This window comes from Chelonoidis abingdonii, chromosome 3, assembly GCF_003597395.2.
Source record: "Chelonoidis abingdonii isolate Lonesome George chromosome 3, CheloAbing_2.0, whole genome shotgun sequence".
In the NCBI taxonomy this organism is placed as follows: Eukaryota; Metazoa; Chordata; order Testudines; family Testudinidae; genus Chelonoidis; species Chelonoidis abingdonii.
The window spans coordinates 94,890,342-94,912,773 of NC_133771.1; the positions used below are offsets into that span (position 1 = coordinate 94,890,342).

The following is a 22,432-nucleotide window of genomic DNA, read 5'->3' on the forward strand; positions in this document are numbered from 1 at the left end:
CTGGGGATGAGGGATTTAGGGTGTGGGAGGGGCTCAGGGCTGGGGCAGAGGGTTGGAGTGAGGGCTGTGGGGTAGGGCCAGGAATGAGGAGTTCAGGGTGTGGGAGGGGGCTCTGGGTTGGGGCAGAGGGGTTGGAGTGTGGGATAGGTGTCAGGGCTCTGGGGTGGGGGCTCGGGATGAAGGATTTGGAGTGTGTGGGGGGCTCCGGTTGGGGGTGTGGTTTAGGGCTGGGGCATGGGGTTGGGTGGAGGGGATCAGGGCTCTGGGCTGGGGGTACAGGCTGTGGCATGGGGCTGGGGATAAAGGGTTTGGGGTGCAGGAATGGGCTTCATGTTTGCAGGGGGGCTCAGGGCTGGGGATTGGGGTTGGAGCACAGGCTTACCTTGGGTAGCTCCCGGTCAGTGGTGCAGTGGGGGTGCTAAGGCAGGCTGCCTGCCTGTCCTGGTACCGCAATCCGCGCTGTGCACGGAAGTGGCCAGCAGGAGGTCTGGCTCCTAGATGGAAGCGCACAAGCGGCTCTAAGTCGTTCTCACCCACAATCACTGCCCCCACCCTCCCATTGGCCATAGTTCCTGGCCAATGGGAGCATGGAGCTGGTGCTCTGGTGGGGGCAGTGCACCAAGTCCCATGCTGCCGCCTTCCCCTGCCTAGGAGCCAGACCTGCTACTGGCTACTTCCGGGGTGCAGCACGGTGTCAGAACAGATAGGGACTAGCCTGCCTTAGCCAGGCAACACCACTGACAGGACTTTTAACGGCCCGGTTGGCAGCGCTGAGCAGAGCTGCCGTGACCCAGACTCCCATGTCCCCTCTACTGGGAGGTTACAAGGGGCTGGTGGAAGACTCAACCACAACAGTTTTCTGCCAACTGGGGATATCCACCAGTTTTCCAGCCCTTTTGTTACACAAGAATGAAAAAAGGGTCCAGCTTCAAGAAGAGAATGTGGAACTGTAGCTGAATTTTAAGACAACCTTATGATTGTTCATAGGATTTTTTTGCATTTTGCCATTATGTCAAATGCAGTTCATCACTGAACTTTATTCCCTTATCATGCTGCTCTCTCTGGAGAAGTGTAATATTGACTAAACCATAGTTTTGCTATGCTTTTGACCAAGCATATAAGTGTTAAAGTGTCTCTTTGAGTTTGCCTGTGTACTTTACTACTTGTTAATTTATTTGAATATTTAATGTTGATACATAACAACCCCAAATGTTCTTGATAAAATTGTAACAACAAAAGGGATAATCAATTGTATTACCATTAATGATAATTATATTTGGACAAGCTACAATGATATAGATAAACTAATCTCATGCATCAGAATGCTAAAATGTCACTCATGGGAGCTAAGAAGGAATTTGCCCAGTCCTTCATAAGACTATTCCTACGGAACTAATATGAGGATGAGAAGGCTATGTGAGGAAAGACTACATGTGAGAGAAAGGGTTTGCAGGACTGGGCTCTTAACCAGCGGCATTAAGGATTTTTTTTTCTCTCTCTAAAGCATCACAAACTGAAAGAAATAGGACAGAAGTCTAGATGGAACAATGATCTAATCTGGTAATGCAGGTTCCTATGTGAATCTAACACGCAAGCTTGACAACCAAAATAATGTGGAATAAAGTTTGCATCAAGCATTCTGGATACCATTTGGCAGAAATTTTTCCGTCTTCCTGGGTTCTTTGGGATTTGACTGGTTTTGTCAGGACACACTTGTTTGTCAGTCGGAAAGCTGCTGACCTTAAAGGACTCTGGAACTGATGGTTTCTTGAGTTTGTTCTCACCACTGGAAAGCTAATGCCCAATGGCAGAGGCTACCAATACACCATTTACTAAAGAGAGCAAAAAATGCATGAACAGGAAAATCTGAAGTGGAGTTTAGTTGGTTTTATTTATAGTTTATATCTATAAATTCCATAAGCAAAAATGTATGATTATGCAACTTAACGCTCTAATCAACGAGGTACTGGGTCAGCAAAGAAGCAGTGTCCTTTTAATAACACTGGCAAGGCAGAGAAGAAAAAATACAACACTCACTTCAGAATGTTATAGCAAAATGATCTAGTGTGTTTTATTTCAGGTAACAGCCAAGAAATCTAACATTTTGGCCCAATATGGCTTTCTTTTAAAATTAAAAAGTTGCATATACCTACAGTTGAGTCCACCAACTACACAGAATCTGCTGTTTACTTTACACTTTGGCAGCATCACCAGAGCACGGCTTTCAGTGAAGTTTTCAAGGTGAGTTATAGAAGATACGTGTTCAAAAATTTCATTTAGAATATTTTATAGGAAAACATACAAATTGTTCATTTATATATATATACTACATATAAAACTTATTATAACTAGTGAGAGTATCTTTTACTAGATATTTGTTTGTATATAAAGGGAAATAGGATATAGTCAGGGCTTCAGAAGAAATAATGAAGATCATGTGCTTTTGTATTTGCCGACTAAAACCTCATTTAAATAATAAATCAAAATAGTCCTTTGCTGTTTTTAAAGAGCGTTTCAGATTTAAAATACATTCATAAAACAAAGATATTTTTCTCCCTGAGACTACCAGTGTTAATTACTTTGTGGTAATCTTTGAATTATCAAAAAATATAAATAATAAAGACAGTAGGCCTGATTCTCCAATCTGTTATAGCAGTTGTCTGGCAATGAAGTAACACTGGTGTCACATCAGTGTAACAGACTAGAGAATCAGGCTTACTACCTGAAAAAGCCAAGTAGTCCATGGATTCATGTTAAAAGGTAAAAAAGAAACTCCCTTCATGTAGACAATTGAATACACTTGAGCTTTTATAAAAGATGTGCATACGATTGTGTGCATAGGGTTACTTTTAAAGCCTATATTCCGCCTGAAGGAGGATGTCCTCAAAATGCAGATTTCCTTTAATGATTCTTGGTTTACCCAGTGATACTTAGTTTAGCATCCCAAATGTTCCAAAGATCATTTGTCTTTGTAGATATTCAAAAAATAAACAGGTAATTCATGAAGGCAGGTTCTGGTGAAACTCAGCATCAAATGTACTGGTTATTTCTAGAGTGCAGAGTCTAATGAGCAGTAGGTAAGAAGTTAGCAAAAAAGAAAACGCCCTAATTTTTTTTTTATGGTCTTGTCAGTCACTCAGTTCTGAAGGCTAGCAGCTAAACTATGTCTGATTTATTTCGTATTCACCACTTTAAATGTAAGTAAGAGGACAATTTTTAAAGTGCTACAAATAAAAATAAATTTGGGATGAATTAAACATACCTTGCCTAGTCTGATATTTTTTATTTTATTTTATTTATCATTGAAAGATTATTTTGATTTATTATAACCATGCAGTACATTGCTTTGGGAGGAGGGGGAGCCTTCCTGCAACCAAAGAAAACATATATTTATAGGAAAAATGGGGAAAGCCTTATGTTTGTTCTACCAAAATTTATTATGTAATAATTACAAAGTTTAAAGACTCTTCCATTTTAAATAAAAATAATTGATATAATTACGCACATTATATAGAATCATGTCAAGTGATTCCAACAAATACCACATGAAATACAGTGCATTTTCAACTCAGAGAGACAAATACTTTCTCATTCACAGTGTTTGACATAGTACAGGAAAGCTTGTTCACATAGGATTTACTTAAAGACATGCTCTTATAAACAATCCACACCACGCTATGCCACAAAAAACATTTCTCTCTCAGAATGTGAAGTATCGGGCAAACCATTCCTGGCGCTGTGGATCGGGTGAAGCTTCAGTCTGAGGAGGGCTAAATTCATAAAAAGAAAAAAGAAATTTAACCCACGACAAAAATAAAGAGTGCAAAATGTCTGGAAAAAGCACAGAAAATACAATATGGAACACAAATGATCTAAATATCTTTTCATAAATCAAATATCACATAGTGTAGTATATACTCTACTTTAATGTCCCTCCGCAATATCTGTGGTCATCCACTCGATTGGAGAGCATCAGCAGCACAGACAAATTAAGAAGCCACGTCGTAATGTGGAAAAATATTTGGAGATAATATTAATTAAAATCATATAGTTAACTGTTTTTTTGGATAAAAATTTTTTGTTGGGGGGGAACTTTGGAGGGTCCTCTTTCAGCATCCTTTTCCTCTAGTTAAGATAGTTTTCAGAAGTATGATGCAAGCATCACATTCTTAAAGACATGTGCTTAACAAAGACTAGTCAGTAATTAAACAAAAATACATACTATTTTAATATTTTACATAAATCAAACCAAAATATTATTTGTATCATTTCATGCACACAATTTAAAAGACATTAATTATATACTAGGAACAAGGAAATTGGTGCATGACAAACAAGTTTCCCCCCTCTTCAAACATGTTAATAATTCTACTGAATTAGTAAGAAAAATGTATGCAATTTTAATGCTAGATCAAAATTCTTTGGTCAACAAAAAATAAGAACAAAAAAAATCCTACCATTTTACTGGGGTAATACAACGCACGAAACAATTTGCAATGGAAACTCCAGCATCACAATCCATGAATTCATGCACATGCATGTTACTGACGTCTGAGCAGACACATGCATATCACATGCATAGGGGAAAAATAAGCAACACAATGTATTTAACAAAAGTATATTTTCTTGAAACAGAATTTTACTACTACTTTATTTTCAATTCTATAATTTCCCACTTCTTCTTTTAACACTTGTCAGAATTGTGGCATTACCCATGTAAATCATAAGGGAAGGGAAACAACTGCTTGTCCATCTGACACTTATGCCATTGCTTTGATTTGCAAATAAAGTGTGTTGTAGGAATAGGATAGCAAGCAATTCCAACTACAGATAAAGAACACCACTTCTGCAGTGCATTCAGGATCCAGGCACCAAAAGCCTAAAGACCTGAGTCTTCCCTCTTAATTCATTTGTTAAATTAATAGTGTAATTCACTCTACCATCCCTTTCAAAAAACTAATCCTGGAGATTTTAAAGCTAATTTTTATTACTGGAAAGGCAGCATTAAAACACCCACCCATGTATATTTCCTATTTCTGTACTAAACTAATGTTTATGAAAAAATTTGACAGAAATGAGGTAAAGGACAAAAAAAATCAATGTACCACAGAAAACAATTTTGTCATATAAAAGTCATCACACAATTATAAATAAAAAAATCCCTATGTTTTAAAACAATTCCCAAATCACACAAACGTTTAAAACAATTGTTCATAACATGTAAACAATTGGAAGCACATGAATCATATTAAGAAATATTAAAAGGTTTTAAAAGTTGAGGGTTCAAGACATAAAAAGGTCAAAAATATTCACATTTCAACAGGCTCTACAATAAAAAGGAATACTGTAAAGAGGTTACAAACAGAGCGTAAAAATTCCACAGTAATATTTGTAGTCAAAGTGTTAATAAAGCAAGTGGGATTTTCATCTAAATAGGAATGCAAAATTTCTATGAGTTAAGAAAAAAAGGATTGGTGAGGCAGTGCTCACCTCAAAAACGTCTTGGGCTCTTTGGGTGGTATTGGCTGTGGAAGTGGTTTGCTGCTGTTGAACTCAATATCATGGATGGGTGAATTAGGAATGGGATCCAGGCGGTTAGGATGTCCATTGCCCACTCCGCTAGATTCCAGAGCACTTAGATTGGGGACACTCACAAACCTGTTTGTTGATTTATCATTCTTCTTCTTTTGCTGCATTAAAAACAACAAATGTAAGGAAGGCTCCTTGCACCAGGACAGATGAGGAAATTGGCAGATGAGAAGGTTCCTTTATAGCTTTTTTCTTTTTCTTTCTTTCTTTCTTTTTTTTTGGATGGGAAGCAAGTTTGGGAGGGAAGTGGAATAGTTTCTATAATTGCACCTTTATTGTATTCCTTGAACAATGCTGAATATCATACATTCACAAAGGAAAATTAAATATTTAAGCAAATTTACTTAGGAATTCAGGCGTAGCTCAGCAGTCAATATGTATATTATTCTGAAGGACTGAATGTATAAAGCAAGATATTTTATTGGAAAGAGATGGGGAGGTAGCTAGTTCTCTACAAAATTATACTTCAGTCTGCTATTCTTCATTTCTACTTAAACACATTCTCTGGATTAGTGAAATAGTTCTGCAATCAAATGCATTGGTGGGAAAGATAAATCTGTTCAATAAGTTTCACTTTGCCATTTAAGTATAGTTTGGTAAACAATTAGTTTTTGTCTTTGACCAGAAACTTAGAAAATCTGCAATTAAGGTACATTCTTTTGTTAAAGCACTGATGACCCCCAAATCAGTGGGTGCTATTACATTATTATGAAGGATATAACTGATCCTATACTGTATTTCAGTTCCTTGCCAGAAAGAGGAAAAAGCACCACCTTTTATCTCTAAGTAGAATATTTCTAGCCACTAGATGGCACAACTAAATCAACTTCTCAGTTTGAAGTATCTTTCAACTTCATCTGACAGTACTTCAAGTGACTCAAAGAGATAGATGAGAGTTATTGTAATATTGATATTTTATATCAGTAATTTATTACCAGGTAAAATGAATGATTATCTACTATCTGCCATGTCAGTACTAGCTTTATGTCCCACTCGCTGATTCTTTAGAACTTATAAATATATGGGAGGTTCAAATCAAAAGTTTTTACAGAGAAATGGCCTAATGAGGTATACCATATTTAATATCTCTTCATTACTTATGGCTCATGTACTTCCTATTTACATAGTAAAAAGGTTTTCATTAAAAATATATTCCACTTGATTTCAAATTGAAACTGAGTTCATTTTTTCTCACGAATACTACATACAAATACATATACAACCCCACCTAAAGCACTTAGAAAAAAAATCTGGTTACTTGTAAACTGTGCACATTTGAAATGGCATCCCTGAGAGACAAACGTACCTGTAACTCTGTCATAAAATTATACATACACTCTTCAGAGCAGAACTGCATTTGAAATAACAGGAATGATGAGTTCAGGTATGGAAAAGAGTTGAACCGTAAATGGCCACATTGCTCTATTGATCGTGTCCCGTACTGCCAGATGAGAGACCTAGGTTTGAATTCTGGCCACTTACCTGGTTGGCAGCTGCAAGTGCTGCTAATGCAGCACACTCAATGTTCAGAGAAAACACCTCATGGCCTCATTAACAGTACTGAATCAAGTCATTTTGTAATAGAAGGCTGATGAAACAAAGACTGCCACAGAAAAATATTGGAGTGGGGGAAGGCGGTTGGATTTTGAGGAGGGGAAATCAAAGAATTTTTTTTTCACGTCTAGTGTAAAGTGGCTTCAAGAAAACTGGGAAAAATCTATCTAGCAGTACTAGGAATGTGGAATTTCCATTAAATACTAATTTATTTAATTAAAATGTAAAATGCAATCAAAACTAAATGCATAAATACTTTCATAATGTTATCTCCACTATGCTGAATGTAGCACTTCCCAGATCTTGATCATTTGGTTATTATTATGAAAAGAAACACATGAATAAGTAAAATAAAGATGCATGAGAAAGAAGAAAAGCAAACCAATGACACTTGAATCTTCATGTTGTTTTGTTGACTGATCACAGTTATATTTTATTAATGCAATATTTGCTGTTATTTCCCCTCTTCATTTTAGGTTGTCTCCCTCACTTTTACCTTCTTTTTTTGTTGATTATTTATTCCATCATCTCTATTCCAGTAAAAGTAGAATTTACAGTATATTCAGTTTCAATAAGTTTTAATGCTGCTGTTTAGTCTGGCCAAGAGGAAACAAGCATCTCCCAAAATATTTTCCCCATGGTTCACGTTCCAACAAATCACTTCTGCAAATTTTAGGGCCTGATCCTAATTCTACTCCAATCAGTAGGCATCCTTCCCTTGACTGCAATGTACACTGGGTCAGGCCCTTAGTTATGAATTCCCAAGTTGCTTCTGAACCCATGGATCTCTTCTGTGCTAGCACTCTACACTGTTGGTACGCCATCAGCCTAATTTAGTATGTTTTTTTTTTTAAACAGATAAGGTCAGAATTATTCCTGATGAGCTAAGGAAAATGGTTTTATAAAGTTTTTATTTAATTTAAACTAGAAAACTAATATAATATAAGATAATTAAAATCTAAAACATTGCTAAGTAATTATACAAAATCCAAGTTCTAGAAATCTTTTAATTCTTAAGGCAGGTTTATGGATTTCTACATGCTTCTTTAAGTGGAGACTTCCCCTTTATCTGGTTTAGGTGTCCACAGTTCTGATATTATCTCTGTTAGGCCCAGGCTACCATTTTATTTAAATTTCTCACATGTTGAGTTTTCCCACACAGAGCACTCCAGAGTTTACTGTGAGACTGATTTTAGTGCAGCAGTACTGTGGGACCTAGCTCACAAAAGAGCTTTACAGAACTGCTGGGCCCTGCAAAATATGAGGGACCAGGGAACTGACAGAAGGTATATGGAGAAGAGACAGGAAAATGTTCTTATATGATCTGATGTGAACCCTTAAAAAGGTTAGTTAAGGTAAGAGACTGATTTAACTCCATAAATGCAGTATTTTGGCGTATTACAACAATGTATAACCCACTAACAACCACTCACAGCTGCCTTTCCTCCCACCAACCCCCATGACTGGAGGGGTGTTAACAAGCCACTTCACCTTGAATGGTCCTCTGAAGTATGGGTTAACTACTTATGCTAAACAATCTGTTCCATCTTGTATTTAGCGGCCACACTCCGATGTTTCCCAGACCTGAAGAAAAGCTCTACGTAAACTTGAAAGCTTGTCTCTCTCACCAACAGAAGATGGTCCAATAAATAATATTACCTCACCTACCTTGTCTCTCTACGGAACTAACATGACATTTTCAGACCATCGCTGCTCACTTTACTCCTTCCCTCTATATCTGTTGTCTATCTTGTTTATTTAGATTTTAAGCTTTTCAGGGCAGGGACTATCTTTTATGCTAGGTTTTCACAGTAACCAGCACAGTGGAGCACAATCTCAGTTTGGGTCCCTAAGTACTACCATAATACAAATAAATAATAATAAATAGAATACAGGCAAGCAATGAACTATATTCAGTGTTTTGAACATGTCTGACAAAATATAGAGACTATCATGTCTCTCTCTCTCTCTGTCTCTCTCTTTTTACACTATGTATTAACACAGATTTCTTTTCCATTTTACCAATAAAGCCTGTGGAACCTACCTTCACCAGTGGATTAATAACTCCGACATTAGGGCTTGCATTAAACACTTTGTTGAAGTTAGTCTCTCTGTTGACTAGTTCTAGTTGATAGAATTTTTTGTCATCCTAATAAAGAAGAACAAGAAATACAAACTTCTCTTTATGCATTTTCCATTAGCTAATGGCAAGATATGTATACAACACTGTTTCAAAACACATTCAGTTCTAAACCTGTATCTCTATAAATTTCAATCAAGCCATTATTTACAATGTATTTATGTATGATCTTATATACAATTAAAGAAACACTAAATAATTTACACTAATGAGTTTCTGTTATGTACATTTCACACTTGAGAGACAGCATGGTTTAGTGGACTGTGGATAGGGAGGGACTCACAATGCTTAATCTTTGTTCTGCCACTATCATCTTGTGTGGTCTTGGTCAAATATGTCCCCATCAGTGAAGCTGCAGTAAAAAGGCTGAGGAGTGAGCCTTCTCAAGTGCCACTAATTTCAAATGCTTTACATTTTCAAAATGTTGTATGAACTTTTAGCTAATGCACACAACAGCCCTAGGGAGTTGCTGAGAGAGGCGCCAATCCTATGATACGCTGAATGTCTACAACTCCTCAGATAAGGCTACAGCAGCCTGACAGAATATTCTGATGTTCCTGATTCAGCAACCTGATTGAGCTATGAAGGTTCAGAGTAGTTGTCTGGTTCTAACCAGTTTCCCCTTATTAAGCTGATTTGTCCCCATCCTCACTTGTCTAAAATCCCGTGTAAGGTCCTGTCCCATTTAAATCTGGTACGTATGGTCTATGACCAGATAACGTTTTTATTCTTCTTTTTGGTGCCAAAATTAAGGTAAATTGGACAAGCCATTTCTGAGATATGGAAGTTGGGAAAAGTAGAACTGGCTTATATTTAGGACTTAATGCTATTTTGTCATGAAATATCTCAGAGGCAGCTTGACATATGGTCCATATTTAGGTTCTTAATGCTATTTTGTCATGAAATATCTCAGAGGTAGCTTGACATAAAAACTTCAAATTGGTTTCTGCAAGTTCTTGAAGGTCTATGATTTAAAAAAAAACCCTGCTTTTTAATTTTTTTAAGCTATTCATTGCTGAATTAGAAGCATCAAACATTCCATCAGGCTGCTGTAGACTTAAGATCCACTAAACCTTGTAAGATTTGCTAAGAGTCTGACAGACTTAGTAAAGTTCAGCAAAGAACTGTCTGGTGTTGAAAATGTAAATACTACAAGGACAACTTATGTCCTCCTCTTCCTCTGAATTCATTGGTACAGTACAAATATTTTCTTGAAGAAAGTGGTGATGGTATCCCTAACTCTCCCGAGGTCATATGATTTAGCACATTACAAGACTGGGAGTCAAAAACTCCTATATTTTATTCTCATCTTAACAATATTGTGCATGTTCAGTATATAGAACTTCAGTGGGTCAGACGATGAACCTCACAATTATGCTGAAAACCAGATCAACCCCATTTACAGCCACACTATTGTGCCAAAAGTGGCTCAGCCTGACAGGAGAATCCCATTATTTAGCTGTCTCACAACATTCCTATAGTATATATATTACCCGTTTTACGGGATTCAGAAAGTTTAACAGACCTGTCCAAGGTCACATAGCAAGCAATTATAAAAGCTGGTTTAGAACCAAAGACTCCTGACTCCCAGTTCAGTCCTTCTCTAGTAAACTACTACAGGAAATTCACTTTGTTTCTGTGGGATGCTTTATACATAGTCAGGAGTGGGTGGGAGACTGGGAGACTCTTAAGAATACATAAAGTGAGATGGAATGGGAAGAATTAAGGGAATGGAAGTTTGATAGTATTTTTTGCTGAAAGAAAAGCAGGTTTAGAAATAAAATGTGAGAAGTTATAATGGAATATTTATTCATGCTCTGCTGAAGGATTTGTCTTAGTGATATAAACATCTGATTTGAATATTTAATTTTCCTAGAGTCACAGGTTCAAATCTAGGCAGGGTTATCTTACTCCTCTATCTTCAAGGTCAGTAAAACTGAGCTTCGGGCAATTTAGTATGTAGATTTTTCAAAAAGAAACATAACTGAAATTCTCCTCATCCACCACATTATTACCGTGTGCAGAACAGCAGAGGCCACATAGATGTGAAAGGAACAAGTAGAGCATAAGTCTCAATAAACCTGAGTTAGTGAAACTAGTGCTCTACAATAAAAGGTTATTGAGGGAAGGGGAAACACACCTGTCCTTTCCAATATTCTCTGTCTTATTAGCAAAGGTACCCATCACACAGCATGCTCAAACACCTTACATTTTCACATTCCTCCCTCTGCCACCCACATCTCTCTTTCCCCAGTCCAATGGATCCAGTCCAAAATGGATGTGGCACTTATATCAGTTGTTTAGCTAGCTGAAAGGTGGCAATCTTAGAACTAGCCATTGCTTTGAAGCTTTGGTTCTGCTAGTGATGATCTTCCAGCCTAAAAATGTACAGTGCAGTGTCATTCAGCTATTCTTTGATGGAAAAAGACACAACACCAAAGGAAATTCCAAAACACAATGTTTGTTAAGCCCTGAATAACTTCAGAGAAAGAAACGTAATGTAATATTGTAGTTTTAAGAAACACAGATATCTGGAAACCAGGAAATTCAGTTACACTTAGTTCTTCCCCCTGAAAATATTGGAAAGTATGGAACTACAGTTATGGTACCCCAAACAACCTTAAGTCTGCCCTCATATCCCTGCTAATCATTCACTCAAAATTATAAGACAGTCCGTTTACATATGACAACTGGAACCACATATTACCATCACATTGTAACATGTTCAACATATGAATGTATGCACCACCTATTCATTATACTGTATGTGCGTTACCTACTCAACTGGAGACTAGTGTCTAGTTCACCTTCCCTTGACAAATAGCAACACCAACATTTTGCCTCTAGAGAGAAGAATAATGAATGGTCTTATGGTTAAGGCACAGAACTGAGCGTCAGGAGACTTAGATTTTAAGTTTGTCTCAATTGCTGTCTCTCAATTTCTTTAGCTGTATAATAGAGATAATAGTATTTACCTGCTAAGAGGTGTTGTAAAGCTAATTTACTTGTTTTTTATAAAGCATGTACATTGAGATCCTCAGATGGAAGCCACTACACAAGTGAAAAATATTATTGTTACACTTCATATATACCCCAAGACCTATAATATTTAACTCCCTTCCTCTCTTCCTAATAGAAAACTTTCACACGATTTTAATATTTCATTTTCCTCAGTGGTTGAGCTCCCTGAGCCTGCAGATTTCTTAATCCTAGTATTACTTATGGTTAGCATTTGTATACTCTTTTGCAAAAGCCAAGGTCAATATGGTTTGAGATGTCCACAGATGCAGGCAAAACACCAGTGTATACAGGGTTTAAGATACACTCAGTTACCAGACTTCCTGTCCATTGTTCAACATACCATCTAGCCCTGGGAATATAGCTACCTTACATTGAGGGCACCTACAGGATGGTAGAGATACAAAGGTGTAAGTAAAGTTATTTGGGATTCCTTAATTCTGTATTCCCATTTTTTCCAATGCATACATGTTTTAGTCTACTTAAGTAAACTTAACTTTGAATTTTCTGGCTTTCAGACACTTACACTTTAAGAGAATATTGTAATTTAATATGATATTGTAATTCTGAATTTTTTTTTTGCAACTTACATTTTTATATATATTTACAATATTAAGCTTGGTCCTACAAACATTTAGGCATGTGCTTAACTTTACTATATTATTTTCAGTTAAGTCAATGGGATTACTGGAATAAAGTTAAGTATATGCATATGTGTTAGCAGAACTGAGGCCTTAAATCTATTTTAATCAAGTTTTTTTTTCAAGAAATAAGACTAATATTTGTATCTGTTAATATATTAATACCAGAAAGAGCACAAAAAGTCTTACGATCAGTTTCTTTATGAGTTGGTCCCTCTCTGCAATCAGGTCTTTCAACTCTGCGATAAGCTGTAAATCTTCTGGTCTTGATTCTCTGTTTTGGTATTTCTCTTCCATTTCTTCTAAACTTCATGGAAGAGAAAGACACCAACTTTAACTTAATGTAGTCCAGAATTAAATTTCAATTGAATATAATCATACTTTGGATAAGTACAATAAGTAATTTAATGGGTAAAAAACAAAACAAAAAAAAACAGTAAGACAATAATTTGCTTTACCCCTTATACATTAACATTTTAATTTTAACATCAACCAAAATTACTGGTTAAAGAGGTTTTAGTTAATCTGAACTTCAACGTGAACTACCATCTTTGCTATAACAAACAACATTTTGGGCAAGATTTTGAAAACTCATCATCCTTTTTATGCATGCAAACATTGGGCACTAAATAAGAGGCCTGGTATGGGCTAGACTGAAAATCAGGCCCTATGAGCAAACACAAAATATATGCAGTGGAATCACAGGATGTTGTAGAGAGGAGTGGTTCTTTTGTGCTGTACGAGACTAAACTTTAGTATCTAATATTATCTTAACTTGAATTCTGCGAAGCTGGCAATATGCAGCTCAGCTAGATTTATTCTGAGGAATGAGAAAAAAATAATAAAAATATATTTCATTTAATAGATCACTAGACTGTACAGAGGTGTATGGAAGTGGTACTGAAGAAAGAGAAAAGAAGGAGACAAGGCTGGCACCATCTTCCTCAGCTCATGTGGAGGACAGTGGGGCAAAGATATCCAAGAATGGTGAAGACTAATCTGTAACTAATTCCTCGCCGCAAAACCAATTTAGCACCATGAGAGATGGAAATAAAGGAACTAGCTGTAAGAGACAAACAATAAACATCTGGATATTAGCATTTAAAGAGGAAAGTAACAGTTGATTAACTTGAGAATAATATGAGGAAACTTGAATCACACAGTGGGAAAGCATTAAAGGAGAGAACTGAAATAAGCACGCCAATTTAGAGAACAGTTGTAGGAGAATGAGCACAAGAATTCTTGAATTTTTAGGAAGATATGAAGAAAAAACTTTTGAAAGAGTTTTCAGAAGATAGCCTCAAAATACTATTTGTCACTATGACATTCTGAAATTCCTGACATCAAGTTCATGATGCTAAATATTGCCCACTAGAAAGTTAATTGCAATATATATCTGCCAAATCCAGTTTTCATGTAGGTTACCGCCTTGACTTTCAGCACAAATACAGAGAATTTAACAAGTTTAGCGCCACCCTCCCCCAAAGGTGAAAAATTACAATTTAAGGTATTTAGTCAGTCCAAATTTAATTCCACATGGCTTCCTAAACTACAGATCCCTTCTCATTTTAACAGTATTTTCCCTTCAGAAGAAGTTATGTAATTTTGACTTTGCCTTACATGACTGCCTACGTTTCATGAGAATGATGTCAGTTGATGAACTGAGCATATTGTATGCCTCTTGCTGTGTCTTAGCATGAAACTGTTTATCCCTCACTAAATGATTGAGGAAAAAGTTTAAATGGGTCACCTTGTTCAAACAAGTATTCTCCCCAGGTGATAGGTTCCTTATGGTTTACCCTTTGGTGATGATGTGGGCATAGAGATCTTTTCCAATTGGTGAAGCTTCTCCAGCAATGAAGGAAGTGAAAGCCTTATGACTAAATCAAGCAGATGACTGGAGATATAGCAACTAACATGGAATGAATGCATGACCTTGGGGTGAGGAAATGGGACTGAGGACACCAGAACAGAAAGTAGTAGTACACGGGAGGAAGAAACTTTATTTACAACTCTCCATAATACAGTGGGGTTCCCTCACCCCACCAAGCAGTTTATTGGCCTTTGGTCTGCCACCATGCATAGCTATGTGGGAGCTGCATAGTGCAAAAGGCCAAGCATATTTTGGTCTGCAGAAAGCTAGTACAGTGAAACCCCGCTATAACGCGATGTTTGGGGTCCAAAAAATTCCATCACGATAAATGCGGGGTCACGGTATAATGGGGTTTCAAGTCGGTCAGTTTAAGTCAATGGTCCCCAACGTGGTGCATTGATGTGTGCCACCTAGTGCCCAGCAGGGGAAAGACGCCACGGCCCCGCGCCTGCCAGGGACAGAGAACTCTGAAGCTGCGTGTGCCGGTGCTCTCTGTCCCTGGCAGGTGCAGGGCCACGGCTTCTTTCCGGCTTGGAGAGAAGCTGTGGCCCCGTGCCTGCTGGGGACAGAGAACTCCAGGGCTGCGGGTGCCCATGCTCTCTGTCCCTGGCAGGCACGGGGCCGCGGCTTCTCTCCAGCCTGCCAGGGACAGAGAGCACCGGTGCCTGCAGCCCCGGAGAAGCCAGTGAGTAGCTGCGGCGTCACGCCTGCTGGGGACAGAGAGCACCGGCGCCCGCGGCCCTGGAGTTCTCTGTCCCCAGCAGGCGCTGGGCCGTGGTTTCTCTCCCCTGCTGGGCACATCAATGTCCCAGCAGGCGCCATGGCGCTGGACACCACTGGTATTAGGCCTTAAAGGGGAGCCAACTTATGATCACGTTATATGTGATTTCGCGTTATGGCGGGGCGTGTTATTGCAAAGTTTGCCTGTACTTTCTGAAACACTTCTTTCTGAGACACGTAATCAGAAATCCATTGCCTTCAAATTCAGATAATAAAATTCTCACAAGATGAGACAGCCAAGACTACAGTGAGCGTTTGAAAAACCAGTGCCTGCAAACCAAGCTTTATTTATGCCCCCCAAATAATCCTCATGTAGTTTAGCGATCTTATAAAACATTTTAACAAAATACTGAAAATTTGGACAACACAATTGCATCTTCAGATGCAGAAAAAGCTTTTGATTCAGCAGAATGGAAATACACTCAGTGGGTTTAATTTTGTGTATACATTTTCTGCTAGGATAAGCTATTGTAGACAAATCCCCGAAGTATAATACACACTTATGCACAGCTGCCACCCTATTTTCAGACATCTCAGGGAGCCATTTTCTATGTATATCAAAGAAGTACATGTAATTCAAACAATCCAATCAGATAAGCTAATTAATACTACCCCTCAAAGTTACATGAGCCAGATTCTCCAGTTCACTAAGTCTGTTATGCACTGCACTGAGTGGTGCAAAGTGGACTTAAAGCAGCTGGAGATAGCTAGTAGAGAAATCCTTGTGTAGGAGGCATAGATATCTCCTTTGCCAGCTGCCCCCACAATGTCAGGGGAGAGAAGTGACATCCTGGGAGTGGAGCTCTGGCACAGAGCACTCCACCTGATGCTCCACTGGCTTAGGGCCTTATACCAGTGGTGTAAATCAGAACAGCTCCCTCACAGGTCTTTAATTTAAGCATGGGCCAAAAAGCTCAGGATTAGGAGCCATAACTGGCTCTCCAATGGTTCCCACACCTCAGTGCATCTAAGAAGAGCTCAGCTGTAGCAAAAAATCTTGCCTGATATTTCTATTTTAATGGCAAATATGAAATAGATATACATTATTTTTGTATATAATTATTACTGTATTTTCAGCAGCTGAAACATACAAAGCCAGGTTAATCAAAGCTGGTGCAGGGAGGCGAAAATTACATGTTTATTTGCCAGCATGGACCTCTGTGGTTCACAGGAGACTGCATCTCAGAGAAGTGAGGTGGCTTTTTTACTGCTGCCCTCTCAGGGAGAAACCTGTTATATGGGACCAATTTTAAAATCTCACCAAGACCTCCACATAAGTCTTACTGGAGGAAGCTGTTGAGAGTAAAGGCATGAATTGGCAAGTCCCCTGGTTACTCTCACCACAACTTATTACTGGCTAGTGTTGCCCACTTTTGGGACCATGCTAGCTCACTCCAGTGCTCCCAGAATAAGATAAGTTGTGAAGAGTCCAGCTGAATGGTGGCTTGGTGCTTATTGTGCATTATTAATGGTTGTTTTCCTACAGATCTTCCTGCCCTCTTTAGGTACACCATGATTTGGCACCAGCCCCAATGGCCTGTGTCATGGATCCCTTGGAGTTGTGATTTGCCTCCACAGCCCCATGCCTGGCTCTGATAGGAGGGCAGGGATGGGGGTACTGACAGTCAAAGGGGGCTCTTATCCCAGTTTCAGGGGCTATTTGCTGTTCATCAGGGACATGGGGGTGTCCAGTATTCAGACATGGTGGAGAGATGGCGGGCATTTGGTGCTCAGCTAGGGGGAGAACAGCACTCACATGGGTGGGGGGAGATGAAGAGAAGGGGTGGGAGTAACAGCAGGGATAGAGGCACAACAGCCCTGGTCCCTGCCCATTCCCAAACCACAACACAATTTCAGTTTTTTCAGACTGCATAGGCTTAATTCATAGAATCATAGAATATCAGGGTTGGAAGGGACCTCAGAAGGTCATCTAGTCCAACCCTCTGCTCAAAGCAGGACCAGTTCCCAACTAAATCATCCCAACCAGGGCTTTGGCAAGCCTGACCTTAAAAACCTATAAGGAAGGAGATTCCACCACCTCCCTAGGGAACCCATTCCAGTGCTTCACCACTCTCTGAGTGAAAAAGTTTTTCCTAATGTCCAACATAAACCTCCCCCACTGCAACTTGAGACCATTACTCCTTGTTCTGTCATCTGCCACCAATGAGAACAGTCTAGATCCATCCTCTTTGGAACCCCCCTTCAGGTAGTTGAAAGCAGCTATCAAATCCCCCCTCATTCTTCTCTTCTGCAGATTTAAACATCCCAGTTTCCTCGCTCTCCTCATAAAGTATGTGTTCCAGCCCCTAATCATTTTTAAATTGCCCTCTGCTGGACTCTTTTCCCAATTTTCCACATCTTCTTGTAGTGTAGGGCCAAAACTGGACATAGTACCCCAAGATGAGGCCTAACCAATGTCGAATTAGAAGGGGAATGTACCTCGATTCTGTTGGCAATGCCCCTACTTAAAAGCCAAAACGCCGTAGCCTTCTTTGGCAACAAGGGCACACTGTTGACTCATATCCAGCTTCTCGTCCACTGTAACCCTAGGTCTTTTTTCTGCAGAACTGCTTCCTAAGCCTTTGGGTTCCTAGTTGTACAGTGAATGGGATTCTTCTGTCCTAAATGTTGCAGGACTCTGCACTTGTCCTTGTTGAACCTCATCAGGTTTCTTTGCCGCAATCTCTAATTTGTCTAGGTCCGCTCTGTATCACCCTACCCTCCAGTGTATCTTACGCACTTCCCAGTTAAGTGTCAGCTCAACTTGCTGAGAGAGCAAGTCCCGCATCCTACCAGATTATTCTGATGATATTGAACAAAACAGGCCCCAGGACCGACCCTCGGCACTCCACTTAAACGGGCTGGTTCAACTAGACATGAAAGCCGTTGATCCTACCCGTTGAGCCGAAGATCTAGCCAGCTTTCTAATCCACCTTATAGTCCAATAATCCAGCCATACTCTTTAACTTGCTGGCAAGAATACTGTGAGAGACTGTATCAAAAGCTTTGCTAAATGTCAAGGAATAAACATCCACTGCTTTCCCCTCATCCACAGAGACAGTTATCTCCTCTAGAAGGCAATTAGGTTAGTCAGGCATGACTTGCCCTTGGTGATCCATACTGACTGTTCCTGATCACTTTCCTCTCTCTAAGTGCTTCAGAATTGATTCCCTGAAGATTGCTCCATGATTTTTCCAGGACTGAGGTGAGGCTGACTAGTTGTAGTCCCTGGATAATCCTCTTCCTTTTTTAAAGATGGGCACTATATTAGCCTTTTTCCAGTATCCGGACACTCTCTTGTTCGCCATGATTTCAAAGATAATGGCCAATGGCTCTGCAATCACATCCGCCAATCTTCAGCACCCTTGGATGCAGTGCATCTGCCCCATGGACTTGTGCTTGTCCAGTTTTCTAAATAGTCTCGAACCATTCTTTCTCCACAGAGGTCACCTTCTCTCCATACTGTGCTGCCCAGTGCAGCAGTCTGGAGCTGACCTGTTTGTGAAGATAGAGGCAAAAAAATTATTGAGTACATTAGCTTTTTCCACATCCTCTGTCACTAGGTTGCCTCCCGCATTCAGTAAGAGGCCCACACTTTCCTTGACTTTCTTCTTGTTGCGAACGTATCTAAGAACTCTTCTGTTACTCTTACCATCTCTTGCTAGCTGCAACTCCAAGTGTGATTTGGCCTTCCTGATTCAATCCTGCATGCCTGAGCATATTTTTATACTCCCCCTGGTCACTTGTCCAATCTTCCACTTCTTGTAAGCTTCTTTTTTGCGTTTAAGATCAGCAGGGATTTCACTGTTAAGCCAAGCTGGTTGCTGCCATATTTACTATTTTTCCTACACTCGGGATGTTTTTTTCCTGCAACCAATAGAGGATTCTTTAAAATACAGCCCGCTCTCCTGGGACTCCTTTCCCCCTCATGTTTTTTCCAGGGAATCCTGCCCATCAGCTCCCTGAGGGAGTCAAATCTGCTTTTCTGAAGTCCAGAGTCTGTATTCTGCTGCTCTCCTTTCTTCCTTGTGTCAGGATCTTGAACTCGATCATCTCATTTGTCACTGCCTCCCAGCTTCCCATCACTTTGCTTCCCTACTAACTCTTCTCTGTCTGTGAGCAGCAGTCAAGAAGAGCTCTGCCCCCTAGTTGGTTCCTTATAGGACTTTCTGTCTTTATCCTAAATTAGTCATGTTGTCTTCCTTCATACATCTTCTAAAATATGGATATCCATTGGTGACCAAACTTTGCATACCATTCATAATATATCCTTGTTATAGTTTATATAGTTGAATCACATCCTTTGCTTTACAATTTATTCCCATTTATATAATCTATCTTTCTCTCTCATTGTGGGCTACCAGAAATGGTGCCCCAACTTTCAAATTATTACAGTTCCTAAATCCTTCTCCTCACTAGATCACTCTAGCTCTAGACCATTCAATGTAACTTATTCTCCTATATTTTCTTCTGAGTACATAATGCATGAGCTTAAAAATGGCCTGCATTATTAATCCATTTCTTAATATGTAAAATCTTCTTTCCATTCTGTGTTCTCAATATATCTCCATTCTTCATGATTTCGGTACCAACAGGAATTTAGTTTATCAGTGGAGAGACAGCCTGAAACAAATATCTGGATCCAAACATCCTCTAACTTTGAGGGAGGATGATTTGTATCTTGACCAGAATTCTGCACCTACGGTCATCTCTAGAGATCATGCTTTTTTGCTGCCTTACAGCAGTAAGTAATTTATAAAGATATTGAGCAGAAATAGTCTTGGGGATGCCTCACTTGTTTCCATTCACTATAGCTCTGCTTAATGCTGTGCTAAACCTGAAGGATTCAGTTGTAAATAGATCCAGGCATCTGGATTTACGAGCCTTGAGCTTTTCTCAAACTTCATTTGGTGGCATCACCAGTGGTCCCCTCAAGTCCATCCCCAGATACTGTCTTCACAAAGGTCTGTGTAGGTCCTTGGAACTTCAGCTCATATTGGAAATTGGGTGAATGTGGGCTGATGCTATTTGTTTAGTTCACAAACCTTCCCTGATGGGAAGAGTGGCCATACTAGGTCAGACAGTGTCCATCTAGCTCAGTATCTTGTCTCCTGCCAGTAGCCACTGCCAGATGCTTCAGGAGGAATGACGAGAACAGGGCAATCTCAGTGATCCATCTCATTGTCCAGTCCCAGTTCTAGCAGTTAGAAATTTAGAACACTAGAGCAATAGGTTGCATCCCTGTTATCTTGGCTATTAGCCTTTGATGGACCAATCCTCTATGAACTTATCTAATTTTCTTGAACCCAATTATACTTTTGACCTTCACAACATCCCCTGGCACTGAGTTTCATGGGCAGAGACTGTGTGTTGTGTGAAGAAGCACTTCCTTTTAAACCTGCTGCTATTAATTTCTCTGGTGACCTCTAGTTCTTGTGCTTTTATCATAACACTTCCCTATTCACTTTTTACAAACCACGATTTTATAGACCTCCTATCATATTCCTCCCCAGTAGTCTTTTTTTCTAAGAGAACAAACCCACTCTTCTTAATCTCTCATTTGTATGGAAGCTGTTCATACCCCGACCATTTTTATTGACTTCTCTGTACCTTTTCTGATTCTACTATAACTTTTTCAGACGGTTCAACCAGAACTGCACGTAGTATTACAAGGTGGGACATATAATGGATTTATATATTGGCATTATGATATTTTCTGCTTTAATTATTATCCCTTCCTAATTGTTTCTAACATTCTGTTAGCTTTTTGACTGCTGCTGCACATTGAGCAGATCAGAGAACTATCCACAATAACTTCAAGATCCTTTCCTGAGCAGCAACAGCTAATTTAGACCCCCATTCGGTATAAATAATTGGATTATTTTTTCCAGTGTCATTACTTTCATCTACCATTTTGTTGCCCAGTCACCCAGTTGATGAGATCCATTTGTAACGCTTCAGAGTCTGCTTGCACTTAACTGTCTTGCGTAGTTTGTATCATCTGCAGATTTGTCACTATACTGTTCACCCCTTTTCCAGATAATTTAGAATACATACCGAATATTCAATATTTATTTTCATGAGCATGTTTCCTATCCAGCTTGTACTTAGCATATTGTGCTTGATTTTCGGTTCAAATATCCTTTTGCAAATGTCTTGCTGCAACACAAATCTGATTTTTTCTGTCTCTCCTTTGAAAAAAGTTTATCAGATTAGTCTGAAACAGGTTTTAACTTTCAACCTGTAAATCCATGTACTGACTGCTGTCTGGGTAAGTCACTGAGCTCATCCCTATTATGACTAAAATATTTTCTAAAATTGAATTCAGTCTTATTATTAGTCTAGTTTTTCCTGTTTCCTGTCTATTAACTTATCAAGCAAGCATAATGTCTGTCTTCAAGTACCCTCCTAATGATAATCTACATTTCAAAGTGACTTGATAAGAGCTATGTCAGTTTCTTACTTAATTCCCTTAGTATTGCTATAATTATCCTGTTATTCCTGTTGATTTATTATATCTAATGGTCTTTGTAATATTCCTTCTGTGATCTTGAAGTGGTGGTTACTTCTCCTTCCTGCCTTCTCAGATATATTGTTCTCAGATTATGATAATAGGCATATGTAACAACTGTATCCCTTGTAATTTCTCCTGCAAAGTTGTTTGACTTTCTAGCATATCTTTGCCTTTCTGCAGGATTTGTCCATTTAGACATATCCACTCAGTTTCTATGCCCAGTGACTTTTGACCCATGCCTCAGTCTCTTGCTCTGTAACATGGACATAAATGATGCTTACCTCTTTTTGTACAACACTTTGAAATCGATGATGAAAGGTGTT

At 39.0% G+C, this 22,432-nt stretch overlaps 1 protein-coding gene across 1 annotated transcript in view; it reads right to left on the minus strand.

The window, feature by feature from the left end:
• Positions 1-727: 727 nt before the first annotated feature.
• FAM184A (family with sequence similarity 184 member A) overlaps positions 728-22,432 on the minus strand; it is a 184,230-nt gene continuing 162,525 nt past the window's right edge. Inside the window, exons 15-18 of the mRNA XM_075063906.1 lie at positions 13,132-13,249; positions 9,188-9,292; positions 5,491-5,690; positions 728-3,770 (exon numbers count right to left, since the gene is read on the minus strand). Coding sequence (XP_074920007.1) covers positions 3,701-3,770; positions 5,491-5,690; positions 9,188-9,292; positions 13,132-13,249 — 493 coding nt within the window. The 3' untranslated portion in view covers positions 728-3,700. The remainder of the gene's footprint in view (positions 3,771-5,490; positions 5,691-9,187; positions 9,293-13,131; positions 13,250-22,432) is intronic.